The 17,998-nt window shown below is 40.5% G+C and overlaps 1 protein-coding gene across 18 annotated transcripts in view; it reads left to right on the top strand.

The window, feature by feature from the left end:
• Positions 1–17,998, top strand: part of LOC309632884 (V-type proton ATPase subunit B, brain isoform-like) — a 109,609-nt gene that overhangs the window by 62,751 nt on the left and 28,860 nt on the right. For 13 of the 18 annotated variants that reach the window (XR_014247109.1, XR_014247110.1, XR_014247111.1 and 10 more), the window contains one exon: positions 1,945–2,138. The exons of 1 other annotated variant lie outside the window; for it this stretch is intronic. Coding sequence is in view for 12 of the 17 variants with exons in the window: in XM_082400865.1 (XP_082256991.1) it covers positions 1,945–2,138 (194 nt within the window). In the remaining 5 variants the exon portion in view is untranslated. Of the gene's footprint in view, positions 1–1,944; positions 2,139–2,808; positions 3,206–9,653; positions 9,756–17,998 lie in introns of those variants that run through there. 4 more of the 18 variants (XM_082400861.1, XM_082400860.1, XM_082400871.1 and 1 more) reach the window with 4 other exon arrangements.

Genomic DNA, 17,998 nt, shown 5'->3' with positions numbered 1-17,998 from the left:
AGGCAGTTGCAGAGTAATGTTACTTGGGACTGTTAGTTAACCCTCAGCTAGAACCCAGAAGGACTTAGCATTCATCAAACATTAGATGGGACCTTTGCACAAATCAGTAGAAGTAGCAGGGAGGTGTTGGGTGGTGATCAATCTTGTTATTAAAGACAAAGACTGAAAACTATCACAGGTTGGAAGACACTAAGGAGACAAGGTGACTAAATGCAATGTGGGGTTCTGGAACAGAAAAAGGGAGTTAGTGGAAAAACTGGAGACATCAAAAGAAAGTTTGTCATTTTGTTACCATTGTACCAGTGTTAATAGCTTAGTTTTGATCAAAATACCATGGTGATGTCAGATATTAACATTAGGACACACTGAGTAAAAAGTAGACAGGAACTCCCTATCCCATCTTTGCAACTCATTTGTAAATCTGAAATTATTTCAAAATAAAAAGTTTAATAATGCATTACAGAACAGCCAGAGTTGTGGCACGTTTAAGACGTGGATCAAAGGAAAAGACATTGTGCTTGTGGTTGAGAGGAAATTTTGGAATTTTGGAATAAAGATTGCAGGAAATGAGGAAATCTTAGAAAGAATTTGAGTTTTAAAGAATTTGTAAGCTTTCAATTTTGCTAAGGGTTATACACGTAGTGCCGTTAGCAGAGGACATAGTGAAGCAACAGATGTGCCCACTTGCTAGTTTCACCTCCACACCCTGATGTAAGCGCTCCACTTCCATTTTCCTTTGAGCTGTCTTGTAACCATGTCACACACCTCCTGACATGTACTTGGTCGTAACAGCTTTTGTAAACAGGACATGGATGTTAATAATAGCCCCTAATAAAAAAGATAATAAATGTTGTCTAAAGTGTCAGACCTTATTATGAGAGCCTCCAATTAGATGTCAGGACAATGGGGAAAATTTTTTTTAAAGCTAGTTTTTTTGTGTTAGGGACTGTTTACATGACACTGTGTTTTCTAGACATGGATAATTAGCAAAATATCAGTTCCAGAATGCATTTCAAACCTGTTTCCCAATTTTTATATTGCATAATAATTTAAATTCAGAAAATTTAATATGACATCTAAATCCAAATTCAAAACTCATGTTTCTGTTAAACTAGAAGAACAAAATATATCAATAATACATTCACAGATATCCCTAATTCTTCGGTGTCTCACAGGCACTGGAGAAAACAAAGCACAGTAATTTCCACTCTGTGCCTATTGTCTTGAATACCTGAGAAACTCCTCCCCATTCACTTCCTCTGGGTTCTCGCTCACCCTCCTTGCTGACTTTTTAGAACTCTCCCTCCCTGCACAGAAATCACTTTCACCTCCACCCCTCCCATATTGCATTTCAAATCGTTCTTTGAAATGTCTGCTTCTCCTATGAGTCTGTAAGCACCATGAGTGTAGGGCTATGCCATAGCCCTCTTTGTTATCCCAACATTCCACATTGTACTTCCTCATGCTGGGAATCCACAATTAAGGTTTTCTAGCTTTATTTTCCAACAAAGGAAAGTTTGTTATTTTCCAACAAAGGAAAGTTTGCCCTTTGTTTATGTCCAACAAAGGGCAAGTCATGCATTGAAGCCAGTAACGACACTAGTTCCAAGCACTGATGTAATGGCATGGTGTTTAGTTGTCCACCTATTACATTAAGCAATTTCACTTAGCGGGACACCCCAATACCAGAGAGTCAGGGGTTATGAACTAAGAAACAAAACAATTAATATAGGCTTCATCCATTTACATTTAACCTGTGTTTTTATTTTGTGTTTGTGTGTGTGTATGTGAGTGTGTTTGTATAATTCTGGGGCATTATATAACGCAGAATTTGAAACTATGATTTTCATAAATCTTATTTATGACCCCATTCTTACAGGTTAATATAGATTTCAAAGATTTCTCTGTCTTTACCGGTTTTCTTCTTTTTATTCCCACAAAAAGGAGCTGGTGGCTGGTCTCCCCTGGTGTCAAATAAATACCAGTGGCTGCAGATTGACCTTGGAGAAAGAATGGAGGTCACAGCTGTGGCCACCCAGGGAGGACACGGGAGCTCCGACTGGGTGACCAGCTACCTCCTGATGTTCAGCGATGGCGGGAGGAACTGGAAGCAATATCGACGAGAGGAAAGCATCTGGGTATGTGCTTTACTGAAAAGCAGTCTGTCGGAGTATGAATTATGCCAGTTACTGCATGTTGCTGCCCATCTGTCAGATCAAGTATAGAACCAGAGCCTCCTAAGTTACTTGAAAGTGTTTCCACTGAATGTAAGCCACATGTGACGTTCCAGAAGACACCGTCCATGGCTAATTTATGAAATAAGTAAAACAATTTTATAATGTAGCGAAATATTGAAAATGTCTTCCCATTCTTCCTTTAAATAGTGTGGAGTCTAAGGAATAAATAAGTCACATACGACTGATTTTATTTTTGTTTGATAACAAACACAATAGTTTATATTGCCTCAGCATTTTTAAATAAAGCGAATTCATTTTCTCTGTGCCCTCTGATAAACTGAAATTTCTGAAAGACCCTGAACATGTAAAAATAGATGTAATGGAGAGTCTCTCTGTGGAGGACTTGTTGAGGGATATGTTGAGTTCCTGCTCCAACAGGAACTTGCGCACCATGTGGCCCCTTGTAATTTATGGACAATAGATCCCTAGGATTCTTTGGAATCATAACTATTTTACATCAGTGACATAGTTTCTACTTCTGATTACATATCCATGCTTCTTTTAGAAGAATTAAATTTTGTTTGCTTAACTTTTTGAATATTAAAATTTATGTAATTTATTCTATATTTAGCATTTCATATCTTTAAATCACAGTCTGCTCTGAATGAGAAGCTCTAAAAGTAGAGTGTTGTAAAGTTCTGCAGCAGGTTTGCAATTGGCTGATGGGGTGTGGCCTGAAGAAGATTCATCAGGTGGAGAAGAAATTACTTTTTTCTTCTTCTTAAAAATATAATTTAGATGGTTGCCAAGAGCCAGGGGAAGGGAGTAATGGACTGTAAGTGTTTTAATGGAGACAAAGTTTCAGTTTGAGAAGATGAAAAAGTTCTTGAGATGGAAGGTGGTGATGTTTGCACAAGAATGTGAATGTTAATGTCCAGAACTGTACACTTAAAAGTGGCTAAAATGCTAAACTTTTTGTTATGTATATCTTACCACAATAAAAAATACACAGTGTATCTTCCATTTAATTTAGGCTAAGAATGTTGTATAACTTAAGAAATTTTTTTTCTTAATTGTCAGAGTAAGAAGAAAATTGTCAGCTAAAAAGCCGTTATGTCTTAGCACATAGCTTATCTATAAAAGTAACAGGCAACAAAATGATAATATTCGTTGTGTAACAAACGGCCCTCATTTGAATTTCCTTAGAACTCTGTAACTTATTATAACTTAATAGATTGTGGTCTACTTAATTTCTTATCCCTGGAGCTTTTATTAGTTAGTCAATAAATGTTGATGCAAATTGAATCAAGAAAAACTAGTTAGTTGTCTAATACTAGATAAAAGAACAAAGTGGGAAGGGCTATGTGAGTGTTTTTAGGGCTGGCTGACCTAAGGTTTCCAAACAAGTAATTGCCATGTGTATGATCCGAAGCAGATATTAATGTTGTGCTTATTCTAAGAACACCAAGTCCAAAGCAGGGTTAAGGTCAATATTGCTTAAGTGAGTTAAAGCTTAATGAAACATCTACTTACATAGAGAACTTTTGTTCAAAATTAAATATTATTTTTCAAAATTAGTTAACTAATAGTTAATGCCTACTTATTCTTCATTGTATTAATTAAGGTTCATATTTTCGCCCCGCTCCAATCCCATTTGATTGAGCAACTCTAACAATTCTTGTTTTTAGTTAAGCAGGTTGGAGAGGAATCATATGTAAGCATCACCCTCTGCTGATTTCTTTAAAGGTCAGGCACCCTTGGGGAAGTAGGGTCAAGAATATAGTGGCATTATTAACCCTACATCATGCAAGTGAGGACAGAAGTGGACCCCTCAATCCTATCCATCCTATCACACAATAAACATGGGTAAAGTGGCCTGCCTTACACTCCTGCTGAGCTTGCATCCCTCCCTGTGTCCCCAGCACTTCATGGTGCCTGGGGCCGAGCACGTTGGTAAATGTTTGCTGAATTAAAACGAATGAGTGGAAGATCCTCACATCTTCTGCGTGCACCACCGTGGGTTAAGTGAATTCATCTCCTAATCTGGGCCCGACTATACACAACTGGCATTGACAGCAGTAAATCACACTAGTGGATGATTCTGACATTATCCTCACAGTTTCTTTAAAAAGATTGGGCTGGTTTGGCTGCTTTCCAGACCTCTCACAAAATGTCAGCTGCTCTTAAAAATCAACCATACACTTTACCAGAGGTTCTACCCCTTCTTCACGTGGTTGTTTTAGATATGAATTGCTGATGTTAACTTGAGAATGAATTTAAGATTTTAAAAAATGTCCTTGAGATATTATACTCTTCATTAGTGAAAGTAATATGTTTATTCATGGTGCCATTTACTTAATTTCCTATCACTGCTTTAACACATTTTCATGGATTTAGTGACCTAATACAAGACAGAGTTATTATGTCATAGTTCTGTAGGTCTAAAGTACAGTAGACCTGGCTGGGTTCTCTGCTTAAGGCATTTTTCCTGGAGGCTCTGGGGAAGACTTGTCCTTCAAGGTGTCTGGAGATTCCCAGAACCTTCCCCAGGTTCCATGATTTGCTGGGAGGATTCACAGGACCAGTGTGTAGTCATACAGCTATGATTTAGCACAGTGAAAGGACACAGAGCAAAATGAGCAAAGGAAGAGGGTGCTTGGGGTGAAGCGCAGAGGAAATCAGGTCCAGGTTTCTACAGTCCTCTCCCAGGGAAGTCATACGGGACTAGCTTAATCGCCCAGCAGTGAGTTATAGAAACCCACATGGAATATTACCAACCAGCTGAGCTCATGTACTGGGGGCTGGTCATGTAGGCACCCTCTGCCTTGCATGTAACAAAATCCCAGGCTCCCAGAAGGAAGGCAGGTATTGAGTATGAACCACAGTGTTTGAGCAAACATTAGGCACAGTAAGCCACCTTTATCATTAGAGTCTTGGGAATGGGCCAGCCTTGCAAGCAGGCCTTTCAGAGGGCAGCAGTCAGGACTGCCCTCCTGATGCTTCTGCATACACACTCACTCACTTCCTTGTGGGTGTAGGACTGAGACACTGATCTCCTGTAGGTTGCCAGCTGGGGGCTGGTCTTTGCTCCTAGAGGTTTCCCACATCCCTTATGCTTTCTGTGTGGCCTGTTCTTGCAGCAGCGGGTCAAGTCCCTTTTGTCTTTAAATCGCTCTTTGTTCTTGTTCTCCTTCTGCTGCACCTCTCTGATTTCCTCTTCTTCTAGCTGGAGAAAGTCCTCTACTTTAAGGGCTCCTGTGGTTAGACTGGATCGACTTGGGTAATCCAGGACAGTCTTCCTAACCATAATCCCATCTGCAGAGTCCCTTTTGCCATGCAAAGTAACATATTCACAGTTCCTTTCTTTAGGGCCTGGACATCTTTGAGGCCTTTCTGCCCACCCCACTGTATTTATACATCTCTGATTTTTTTTTCTTTCTGCATTTGGTATCCTTTCCTAGCAAACACATTTCTCATTGGATCTGAAGATGTTTTCCAGAGTCATATGAAGTCATGTTGCAGGGGTATCTGAGCACCTGCTCGCAGTTGGTGTGTCACAGGTGTCCCCCCTGAGAGGCTGCTGCCCCGCCATCACTAGTGTAGCTCTCACCCACAGCAGCGTCCCCAGCTTGTGGCCTCGCTGATGTAACCTTGACCCCCAGCAGCAAGAAAGACTGTGTATTGGCTTTCTTCTCAGGAAGCCTCCTTCTACTTTTATAAGAAAGTCCAAATCAAGCACTCCTTCTCTGGCCTTAAAAGTTTTGTGGATGTTCTCCCTGTCATAATTATTTTAAGTGACTTTTCTTGTTCTTCTGGGTCTATCTGCTGTCTGTGCTAACTCTGTCCGCTAATACATGTTAACTCTTTCCAAATTCCGAAAACTCTCAGAAAAAGGTCAATCCTAACTCCTTACTGAAAATGGACATGAGATGATAATAAGACAGAAGATCTTTACTTATGTTACTTTGGGCAAGTTGTCCATATGCTTTGCCACATGTTTGCCATGGAATATTAATTAATATGTGACATGCAAGGTATACCTCTCTAAATTCTCAAAATTATGAAATTGAGACATGGCTGGCCACCAAGTCTTTGACTAAGGGATTTGAGGACTGCAGGTCCAGTTACTGAAGGTTAGTTATCCAAATTGACTTTCTTAAAAAAAGAAATTATGTTCTTCACTGGTGATATGTTCCACTTTAATATTTTTTCTTAATGAGTGACTGCTTCCATGGCTGAACTGGATTTCTATGTGAAAATAACCAAAAAAATTAAACAAATACTCAGATCTGTGAAATACATTCCAAAAGGGTTTTATTTAAATGGAAATAAAGGCATGTGTCTTACATGACAGAAAAGGCATCACCATCTCTCACCAAGGGATGCACTACATCTCAGGACATACAAACTCTTTTGATGTGCAGAGTAAATGTCCTCACTTGAAATGTAGTGGAAGAAGTATCACTGTTTGAACAAGTTTAGAAGGGGTGCATTTCCTATACGATGTGAACAATCATGGTTTATATCGGTCATTTAGTAAACCAGGTGGCTTGACCAAGCTTGGTGCTAAACGTCCATAGGACTTAGAAGATGAGTTTGCAGCTTCAGCCCAACTAAATCAGGAAGTGGCCAGAGTCTTAGGACGCTGAGGATCATAGACCAGCAGTGCAGTGAGCAGTGCAGCAGATCGGTGGTCACTGACAGAGCTCACTAATGTTGATTTTCTACTGTTTCCCTGAGAATATGTCAGCCAACACTTACATCAATCTACTGTGACTCTGAGATTCATTACAAGAATTTTGTGGGGCAGCCCTTGCGAACCAGGATTCTTACCTGCAAGCTAATGTGAGCTCTGAGCTCCCTGGGGGCCTCTGGACCAGGCTGGGGAGAGGTGTGGGCGCCAACCACTGTCCTGCTCTGAGTCTGGGTCTGTGAGCATCCCTGGTGGGCAGGAGAGGTCTGTGAGTGGGCAGCCTAGAGCGCTGGCAGTATTCTAGAGGGGTGTTGGGGCAGCTCCATCACCACCCTCCTGGGCACCTATTTGGTCTTCTTGGGACCCTCTAGCAAGCCTTGTCCTTCCCAGACCACCTGCCTGCCCTGACTCTGTCTCTTCTCCCTCGCCGTTCCAGTTGTTTGGGAACAATGGGCTGACTCAATGAGAGCCAGGCCAATACCCACCTCTCCTCTCGGGAGACCGTGCCTAATGGTGTCCACTGCAATGGTGTCCTCTGTTGAGGCTTATCTGGCCCAGGGACCACTGGGTCCCTATTGGCCATGGGGACCTTTCCTCCTGCAATTCCTGGGTGTTTTTTCTTCTATTTTATCAATACTTTGTCTTCATTCTCATCTCCTTACTATTTCTCCCTCTTCTCCTCTATCCTTCTATTCTTTCCTTATCTATTTTTTTCACCTATCATTAAATACTTTTCTCCTTATTTCTCCTCTCTCCATTTTTCCCTATATCCCTCTTCTATCTGTATTGTTACAAATTCTAGAAAATCCACTTGAATCAGTCTAGGTAGTTTGGGAATCCGACCACACGGAGAAGGGGAGGGTTTAGCTGGGTCTCTGGAATGGCTGTAACTAAGAGGCAGCCCTGCCCTGTGCCTTGTGTGGATTAGCTTCTGGCATTCATTTTCCTATATTGGTTCAAAAATCTGAGGAAATGCTCGGACTTACTTGGCTCTGGCTGAGGGGAGTCTCAGATCTCACCACCTGTGAAGAGCTGATCTGATCAGGACGGCTCCCAGGCCACCCTACACTTAGCACCGAAGCCCCTGGATTGGGGGGTGGGGCCATGTAAAGACTTGATGTCCACCCTAATGGGGGCACTTAGAAGGGAGGGATGCTGGGAGGGCCATATTATCAAATTTCGTGTTCTTTGTCTCTCTCTCTCTCTCTCTTTCACTCTCTCTCCATGACCTTTTGCTTTCTTTTCTATTTCTCTGCTTTCCTCTTCTTATACATCTTACCTTTCTACTCCTCGCCTTCCTTTTTTCTCTATGAATTAAAGGACCTAGATTGCTATGAGTCCTGCTACTCAACATGTAACCTACGGACCAGCAGCATCACCCGGGATCTTGATACAAATATGGAATCTCAGCCCCCACCCCAACCTATTGAATAGAATCTGCATTTTAACAAGATGAGCAGGGGATTCCAGTACACGCTAGATTGTGAGAAGCACTGACTGGGATGAACCAAGTCCCATCTGTGGCGGAAATTGTTTTGCCCCTTAACTATCCTCCAGCTGCCTGGATCAGAGGAGACTGTGCCACCTGCTCTAGGATGCAGCTTATCCCACGCACGTGTTAGCCTGAACAGGTGATGCTCTCTGTAACAGGGCCTCAGGAAGCTTGCTCCAGTGCCCTCTGACTGCAAGACACCCTCTTTCTCCCTGATAGTCACCAACCTAGGGGGGCGGAGCCCAGGTATTTTCTCATTGTTATCAGTGAATAACAATCAAGTGGTTAAAGTTAGTCCTATCTTTGAGAACTATAATATTTCCTGAATCGCTATACTCTGCATTCATTAGGAGTTTATTCTTCATATTAAAAATTCATCAGAACTCTAATTCAGAAGTTGGATCCTTTATGAATTTAAGATGGAAATTGTTATTCAAAATGCATTGAATTAAACTTAGAATTTAAGTGCATTTTTCTTCCTATGCAGGCCCTTTGTGTGAAAAAGGCATTCTTCTAGGAGAGGACTGGCAAAATACATTTGAGAAAAATAAGAAAAGAAATTACTTGAAATAAACATAAGTTCTAGTATAAATAATTCTATTTAATAGATTTCTTTCGCCTTGAAAAAATAGGTAGCAGTAGGTCCTTAAATGAATATAAAATAGACATAGCAAATCGTTTGAACCTTTGTTCTTCTCTAGATCATTTCCAACCTAGAACACCAAGTAGACTAATTAATAAGGCTAATTAATATTGTATTGAAAGATTCACAACAATCTCACAGTGCTCTAAGAGAGCAACAAAGGTGACCCCAAATTTGCAGGGCAGAAAAAAGACACGGAAATACTGGAAGCATGGGGGTTGGGAAGGGGACTGTTTGTTATACCTGCACCACTTCATTTATTTAAGAGAAAGAGCTGGTGCACATATGGCAAAATATTTACCTTGTTAAAATAAATCTAGATTATCAGTACATGCATATCTGTTTTGGGGGGATGTTTGAAATATTGCATAATCAAATTACTAAAGAATATTGGATTCAGGTTTAAAAGAATTACGTTTACTTGGTATAAATAGAAAGATCATATGACTGTGTAGTTTCAGAATAAAGAGGGATAAGAACAGTGTCAAATCATAATAAGAAAAACTGGACTCAGAGATAAGGAGGGTTTGTATGTAAGGAAGCAGACACTCTGCTAAGTGTGAAGCTCTATGGGTAGAAGGAGCGGAAATTCTCTTGACAGAGATTCCTGCTAATTCAGTCATTTAAACATATGTTGGTTTATTTCAGGTCTAGGTTAATACATTTATTGCTAATGAGTTGATGACTCAACAGAGCCAAGCCCCACATCAGGTAGGAGGTTGCAAAGAAGGGTCCATCCTACCACATCAGGTAGGAGGTTGCAAAGAAGGGTCTGCAGAGTGTGCCTTGGCTGTCTGAGGCTTGTGCCAGCTCCAGGCTTGCCGATTTCAAGTTTGGCTCTGAGACTGGGTGGTTTTGGGCAGAATAGGAGCAGCATTTCAATGATTCTGTATCGATCTCTTCCATGTACTTGGCCTTGTCAGGGACACGGCCCTCTCCTTCCTAACCATTCACCTCATTACGTCAAGCGCATTGATCCCCGAGGCAGTGACTTTGTACCATGGACAGTCTTGTTGATTGCACTTACCATTGTGGACCACAGTTGAATTTTCTGTACATGTCTCCCCCTTCTGGGCTCTGAGAGCCATTAGGTCAGGGATTAATCTCCTCAGAGGGCCAGGCCTATAACAGATTCTCAATAAGGAGTTGTTAGATTGAGTTAAGGAAAAGTTGCTGTTCTCAAACAGACCTCAACCCAGATGGTTAGTTAAGTTAAAACTTAGCCAACTGTGTGATGCTGCGTGTGTGATGGGAGCCTTTTGGTGCCAAGCCTAAGTGTAACAAGAGGCTTAACACTTTTTCCCCACAAAGTTGTACAAGGACGATGCCCTACTGAACCTGAGAGAGAGGTGTTTCCATTTGCCCTTCATTGCAGGTCTCAGTGACAATAGAGATAAAAGCTGGATTTGGTCTGTCGAAAACTCTCAGAGCAGCTGAAAAGGTTGAGGCAGAGAAGTGAATGAGACACCTGAGCTGCTACCACAAAGTAGCCGATGGGTCCCTGGAAACCCAGGATCCAGTAACAACTGCCTCTTGCCAGGGCCAGCTGCATTCGGTGGGTGTGGAGCGTCCTTCCTTCCATTTGTCGATTACAATCCTTCCCAACTTGAAAACCTTCACTCAAATCCCTTTTACTCTGTACTAAAATTGTGTAGACACGCCCTTCTTTTTCTACTCCTAGGATTGTTCATTTTTATTTCTCAAGTATTACTTTTCTTTTGCCATATTTATTCACCTCGTGCTTATTTCACATCAATTCTGGCATCAGGGACTACAGCTTGTTTATCCCGATATCCTTTGTACCTACTTTATTGCTTTGCAAAAGTAACGATTTTGCTCATTTGAATTGCCAGGTGTTATCAGGTTGGGAGGGAGGGGTGTGGTGGTGAGGAGAATTTTAAATATGCAGCAGGATAAATAGCAACTCTTGAGACATCTTACAAATTACAGTTTTACTTTTCCTGGAATGAAGTCGTTCCAGAAGTGGTGTTATTAGAGATATATGGAAATTAGGATATATTTTATGAAAAAGGTAAATCTTAAACAGTAATATGAACAGAGTATGGCAGAGTTGTGGGGGAAATAGCTTTAGAAGTAGACTTTTTTATTCATTTGGGAGATGGCAAAAGTATTGTTTTTGATCAAGAAAAGTAAATGATGGAAAAAGTGAATTTTTACCAAAAAAGGTGCTCCGGCAGCAGACTCATTGAAAGGAAGTGCTGCAGAGCCAAGTTTTGGGAAGGTGGAAGGCAGGAGAGCCCAGGGAGCATCTCACCAGGGTTTCATGGAAATTCTTCCTCGTGACTGCAGTTCTGGCAGCTTAGCCTCATAGGATGTTGTACTAATAGTGGGTCTCATAGGGAACGACAGGCAAAGTCTACAAATTCTACAATTTGCACACATAATGTAAATGTACAGAAGGCACAGATACGGTATGTACTTCAGGCTATTCATGGGTGATTTCCTGGGTCTGTTGTTTTGACATAAAAGACTCAAGTGGTTTGGTACCAAACTAATTGGGATCTTGCGAAAATGGCCCCCAGCAGAGGTGGAGTGTTTGGAGCACTGCTGTGTTCACAGCCCTTGATAACTCCTGTGGTTTCTGCACTCTGCAGTCCTATGCCACTTAACACTTAGAACAATTTTCTGCCTTTGATGCAGACCACATTTTATATATTTGTATAGACAAAAGCAATGATGAAAGTTTAAAATTTTGCAAAACAGGAAGACAGGCTTTGAGTACTTTTTTTAATATTAATATCACAGTCTCAAAACTCTGAGATGTTGAGAATTTCTGATCAGCAAACCTCAAACCTTCAGAGTGGCTAAGACTAGGGCAGCAGTTGAGAAGCTGGATGCTGTTCAAGCATGTTTAAGGGTCTCAGACAGAGAGAAATATTGGTTTAGACCAGGGGCCAGCCAACTTTCTCTATAAAGGGACAGATAATAAATAGTTTTGGTTTTGTAGACCATGCAGTCTCTGTTGTGACTGCTCAACTCTGCTGTTGTGTGAAAGTAGCCAGAAGCAATATGTAAATGAACGAGTGTGGCAGTGTTCCAATAAAACTTTATTTAAAAAGCCACACAGCCAGCTGGTTCTGGGTTTAGGTTGCCTACCCCTGGTCTAGTCCACTTTGTATCTATTTAAGGTATGATGTACGGATTCAGTATGAAGAAATGAAAATTACAACATCAGTGTGACACAATGTAACCTCTCACACTTGAACTCCACAAAACCTTTGCTAATACTCTTGCTTAGGACAGTCCTTTTCAAACTGTGTCCTAGAAAAACTTTCTTTTCATTTTAAATGTATGCATGTAATTTGATGTCTTTCAGAATAAGATATAGATAGTATACATCTGATCTATGATATTATTACATAGCATTTAGCATAAAACTAAGGTTAAAAAGAGAATCAATTTAAAGAAAACTATTAAACCAATAAGAAGTGTTATACTGAGTACTTAGTGAGTGCCTGACACTGCTTCATGCGCTTTATACATATTTATTAAACACATCCTCACAACAGCCCTCTTATGCCCAGTTTACAGAAAAGGACACTGAGGCATGAAAAGTTCAAGTTCACTATCCTCAAATCACAGAACTAGTTAGTGATGTAACAAGGATTTGAACCCTAGCTGTCTGGCTGCAGGGCCCACACTCAAACCACCTTAGCACAGTACAGAGGATTCATGTTGGAGGTGAATAAAGTGATGGTACAGGATGGGGATCCTCTTCCTCAGGGCATGGGAAGCAAGCACTCTCAGACAGTACTGGTAGGAGCATAAAATGGCATAAGCTGGGGATATGCCCAAAGCATATACCCAAAGCGGGATCTTGAAGAGATGTTTGTACACCCATGTTCATCACAGCATTATGCACGTCCTTGGAGGACAATTTCTATAAACTTAAGTGCTCAAAAGCACCCGCTATTTAGAGCGCTGAAGATGACAGCCCAAAAGGAGTAATGCTTTTACGTCCTGTCAATATATCGTCTACACCAAGTAACAATTCCACTTCTAGGAGTTAGTCCCACAGGAACACTCAGAGGTGCACAGAAAGTGCCTGTAAGAAAACTAAGTGCATTGTTTACAGTCAAGATCCAGTTTTCTGTCAATAGGTGAACACAAAGAAATTACGAGACTCCATTTTATGGAATAATATAGTATTATATGGAATTCATTCCTTTGAAAACAATGAGGTTATTTAATTAATTGATCTGTTTATTTATTTGAGGTAACGCTGGTTTAAAACATTATATAAGTTTCATGTGTACAAGATTATCAAATGCATTTATTCATAATGAGATTTAAGAAACATTTTTTTTTTACAGCTAGGATAAGGGATGTATTTATTGTGCTTCCATTAGAAATTTCCAAGATGAACATATACGTATATGTGCATGTAAATATATATAGACTATTTCTGGAAGCATACAAGATAAATTATTAATAGTATTTCTCATTCTGGGTAAAGATATGCCATGAGTACGCGATGAATGGTATTTTTAAACTACATGCGTATATTGCTGTTCAATTCAATACCAGGTTTTGAAAGGATTAGAGGAAAAAAAGCAAAGGCAATACAAAATAGTTTTTTAATTGTGGTAAAAAAAACATAACATTAAATTTACCATCCTTACCATTTTTAAGTGTACGGTTCAGTGGTGTTAAGTATATTCACGTTGTTGTGGAATAGATCTCTAGATCTTTCTCATCTTGTAAAGCAAACTTAAACCCACTAAACACAAATTTCCCTCCCCATCCCCTCAGCCCTTGGCAACCATCTCTCTACTATCTGTTTCAATGATTTTGACTACCTTAGATACTTCATATTAGTGAAATCATACAGTATTTGTCCTTTCGTGATGGTTTATTTCAAGTAGCATAATGTCCTTGAGTATCCATATTATAGCACAGGACAGAATTTCCTTCTTTTTAGGGCTGCATAATATTCTATTGTATGTATATCCCAGATTTTGTTTATCAGTTGCTATGGTCTGAATGTTTGTATCCCACCAGAATTCATACGTTGAAATCCTAACCCTTTAAGGTGATAGTATTAGTAGGTAGGGGGTTTGGGGAAGTGACTAAGTCTTCCACTAAGAAAGGGCTTAGTGACCCATAAAGAGGCTCCAGAGAGATCCCTACCGGATTCCAACATGAGAGAATGCAACAAAAGTCTGAGACCCAGGGCTTCCCTGGTGGCGCAGTGGATGAGAGTCTGCCTGCCAATGCAGGAGACACAGGTTCGAGCCCTGGTCGGGGAAGATCCCACATGCCGCGGAGCGACTAGGTCCGTGAGCCACAATTGCTGAGCCTGCGTGTCTGGAGCCTGTGCTCCGCAACAAGAGAGGCCACGATAGTGAGAGGCCCGCGCACCGTGATGAAGAGTGGCCCCAATTGCCGCAACTAGAGAAAGCCCTCGCACAGAAACGAAGACCCAACACAGCCATAAATAAATAAATAAATAAAATAAAATTAAAAAAAAAAAAAAAAAGTCTGAGACCCAGAAGAGGGCCCTCACCCAAACTTACTGGCACCCTGACCTCAGACTGTCAGCCTCTAGAACTGTGAGCAATAAATTTCTATTGTTTGTAAACCATCCAGTCTGTGGTATTTTGTTATATCAACTTGAATGGACTAAGAGATCTATTCGTCCATCTACGGGCAATTGGGTTGTTTGCACCTGTTGGCTATTGCGAATAATGCTGTGATAAACATGGGTATACAAATATCCCTTCAAGATCCAGATTTCAGTTGTTTTGGACATATACCCGGCAGAGGAATTGCTGGAGCTTATTATGCTAATTCTATTTTTACTTTTTTTGAGGAACCTTCATATTGTTTTTTATAGTGGCTGCACCATTTTGCATTTCCACAAGGGTTCCAATTTCTCTGCATCCTCCCCTAAATAGTGTTTTTATTTGGTTCCCTTACCCACTGAAATAGCCTCAAGATATGTGGGGAGATGCAATCCACATGGACCCTGAGTGCTTGTGTGCTCTTTCTAGATAGGCTAAGAGTGAAGGCTCTAGCTGCATTTTATCCAGGCCATTCTCAGGGTGTGCTAGAGAAACAGCAGTCCTGAGAGATGAGAGGCCAGCCTCCCCCAGGCAAGGAGCAGGTCTGCATCTTCTCATTACAAGAGCAGTGAATCCCCCGAGCGTGGTGCTCGATCCTCTAAGGCAGCCCACTGCCTGCAGCATCATCCGTCCTGGACCCTTTGCATTACCTGTAGCACATAGGGAGGTTCATGGGAAACCGAGGCAGTATTCACTAAGCCGTGCCTCTGCCACGTGAACAGCTTCCAAAATGGTGCCATTTCTCAGATGTCTTTCTGGATGACCATGAACTATACGACGCTCAGTCTCTCTGTGCTGGTGTTTGGAATGCTTTCAGTTATCGTCTTTTCTCTTTCATGGTGCTTTTGTGCTGATCTTGTTTCCCAGATTATACACTCGACCTAAATTATGTCAAATATAAGATCTGTGTACTAACTGTTAGACGTCAAACCATTTATATGGCCTTTTTATTAAACATAAAATATATAAAAATATGCTCATTACTTACTTGAGATTTTCAGCTCACATTGGGATTTAGACTTAAGTTTCCTTCATGTAAGTAGATTCTAAGTCATTTCCACAGTGAATATATTCCTAATACAGGCTTTTAGATGATATAGATAAGAGTAAGTACTATTTCAACTTAAGAAAAACCTTGTTGGGTGACTTTCTTCTTTTTTAAAAATTAATTTTATTGAAATAGAGTTGATTTACAATGTGTTCATTTCTGCCATGCAGCAAAGTGATTCAGTTATGTATATATACACATTCTTTTTCATATTCTTTTCCATTATGTTTTATCACAGGATATTGAATATAGTTCCCTGTGCTATACAGTAGGACCTTGTTGTCTGTCCATTCTATATGTAACAGTTTGCATCTGCTAATCCCAAACTCCCAATCCATCTCTCCCCCAGCCCTCCTCACTCTTGGCAACTTCAAGTCTGTTCTCTATGTCTGTGAGTCTGTTTCTGTTTCCTAGATAAATTCATTTGTGTTGTATTTTAGATTCCACATAGAAGTGATAGCATCTGATATTTCTTTTTCTCTATCTGACTTACTTCACTTAATATGATAATCTCTAGGTCCATCTGTGTTGCTGCAAATGGCATTATTTCATGCTTTTTATGGCTGAGTAGTATTCCATTGCATATGTGTACCACGTCTTCTTTATCCATTCATCTGTCGATAGACATTTAGGTTGTTTCCATGTCTTGACTATTGTAAATAGTGTTGTAATGAACATTGGGGTGCATGTATCTTTTCTAATTATAGTTTTCTCTTGATATATGCCCAGGAGGGGGATTGCAGGATCATATGGCAACTCTATTTTTAGTTTTTTGAGGAACCTCCATACTGTTTTCCAGAGTGGCTGCACCAGTTTACATTCCCATCAACAGTGTAGGAGGGTTCCCTTTTCTCCATACCCTCTCCAGAATTTGTTATTTGTAGACTTTTTAATGATGGCCATTCTGACTGGTGTGAGGTGGTACCTCATTGTAGTTTTGATTTGCATTTCTCTAACAATTAGCAGTGTTGAACATCTTTTCATGTGCATGTTGGCCATTTGTTTGTCTTCTTTGGAGACATGTCTATTTAGGTTTTCTGCCCATTTTTCAATTGGGTTTTGTTGTTGTTGTTGTTATTGAGTTGTATGAGCTATTTGTATATTTTGGAAATCAAGCCCTTGTTGGTTGCATCATTTGCAAATATTTTCTCCCAGTCCGTATGTTGTCTTTTCATTTTGTTTATAGTTTCCTTTATTGTACAAAAGCTTGTATGTTTGATTAGGTCCCATTTGTTTATTTTTGCTTTTATTTCTATTGCCTTGGGACACTGACCTAAGAAAACATTGGTACTATTTACTTCAGAGATTGTTTTGCCTATGTTCTCTTCTAAGAGTTTTATGGTGAGGTGGCTTTCTTCTGGCATATATAAGGGTAAGCTAGGGCTTCCCTGGTGGCGCAGTGGTTGAGAATCTGCCTGCCAATGCAGGGGACACGGGTTCGAGCCCTGGTCTGGGAGGATCCCACATGCTGCGGAGCAACTGGGCCCGTGAGCCACAACTACTGAGCCTGTGCGTCTGGAGCCTGTGCTCCGCGATGGTGAGAGGCCCACGCACCGCGATGAAGAATGGCCCCAGCTCACCGCAACTGGAGAGAGCCCTCGCACAGAAACGAAGACCCAACACAGCCAAAAATAAATAAATAAATTTATATAAAAAAAAAAAAGGATAAAATCAATCAGTTCAATTTAAAAAAAATAAAATAAAATAAAATAAAAGGATAAGCTGTCTCTGAGATTATATTACATTGGTTTGGATGCATGGACAGGAGTGCATCTGTCTGCCATGCACCCTAAATACCTATAGGGTGAGCTCCGGACCTGAAGCACATGACTCATCTTCCAGTCATTTTCCCAATTACCCTGTGGTATGCTTGAAAACCTCTGCTTATTTTATTGGCATACTCTACCTTTCACTTTGTCCTTGAGGAGGGATCAGTTAAGAGCTAAGGAAGAGCAGTTTTGAAGAAGAGTCGAAGGTCAGGGCATTTTTCTAGAAGGAGCTGTGCATAAGAAAGAAGGGCAGGTAGTGGAAATACCAGAACTTAACCTCACACTACAGCTATGGCCAAGGGAGAGAAGTTCAAAATAAATAATATTTGATGTGCATTAGACAAATGAAGTTTATTTGGATTTGAACTCCTGCCTTCTCTTTTGTGTTTTTTAATGTTCTTAATCATTCAACCTGAATGGCTTATCTTCCTCTCAGAGCTTTGAACATTTTAATGATTCAGTATCCTTCTTTTTGAGAAGAGAGAGAAGAGAAAAATCACTTGAGCAGTGGAAAGAGATCGCTGGGGAGCTCTTGTGTATGCTGCAGCAAATGCTTTATTAGCTAAAGTTCCCACTGATGGAAAATTCAGA

Source organism: Balaenoptera borealis (assembly GCF_965194805.1).
Source record: "Balaenoptera borealis genome assembly, chromosome: 8".
Lineage (NCBI taxonomy): Eukaryota > Metazoa > Chordata > Mammalia > Artiodactyla > Balaenopteridae > Balaenoptera > Balaenoptera borealis.
Note: the sequence above shows the minus strand (reverse complement) of the source record. Positions and strands in the feature narration are given on the sequence as shown.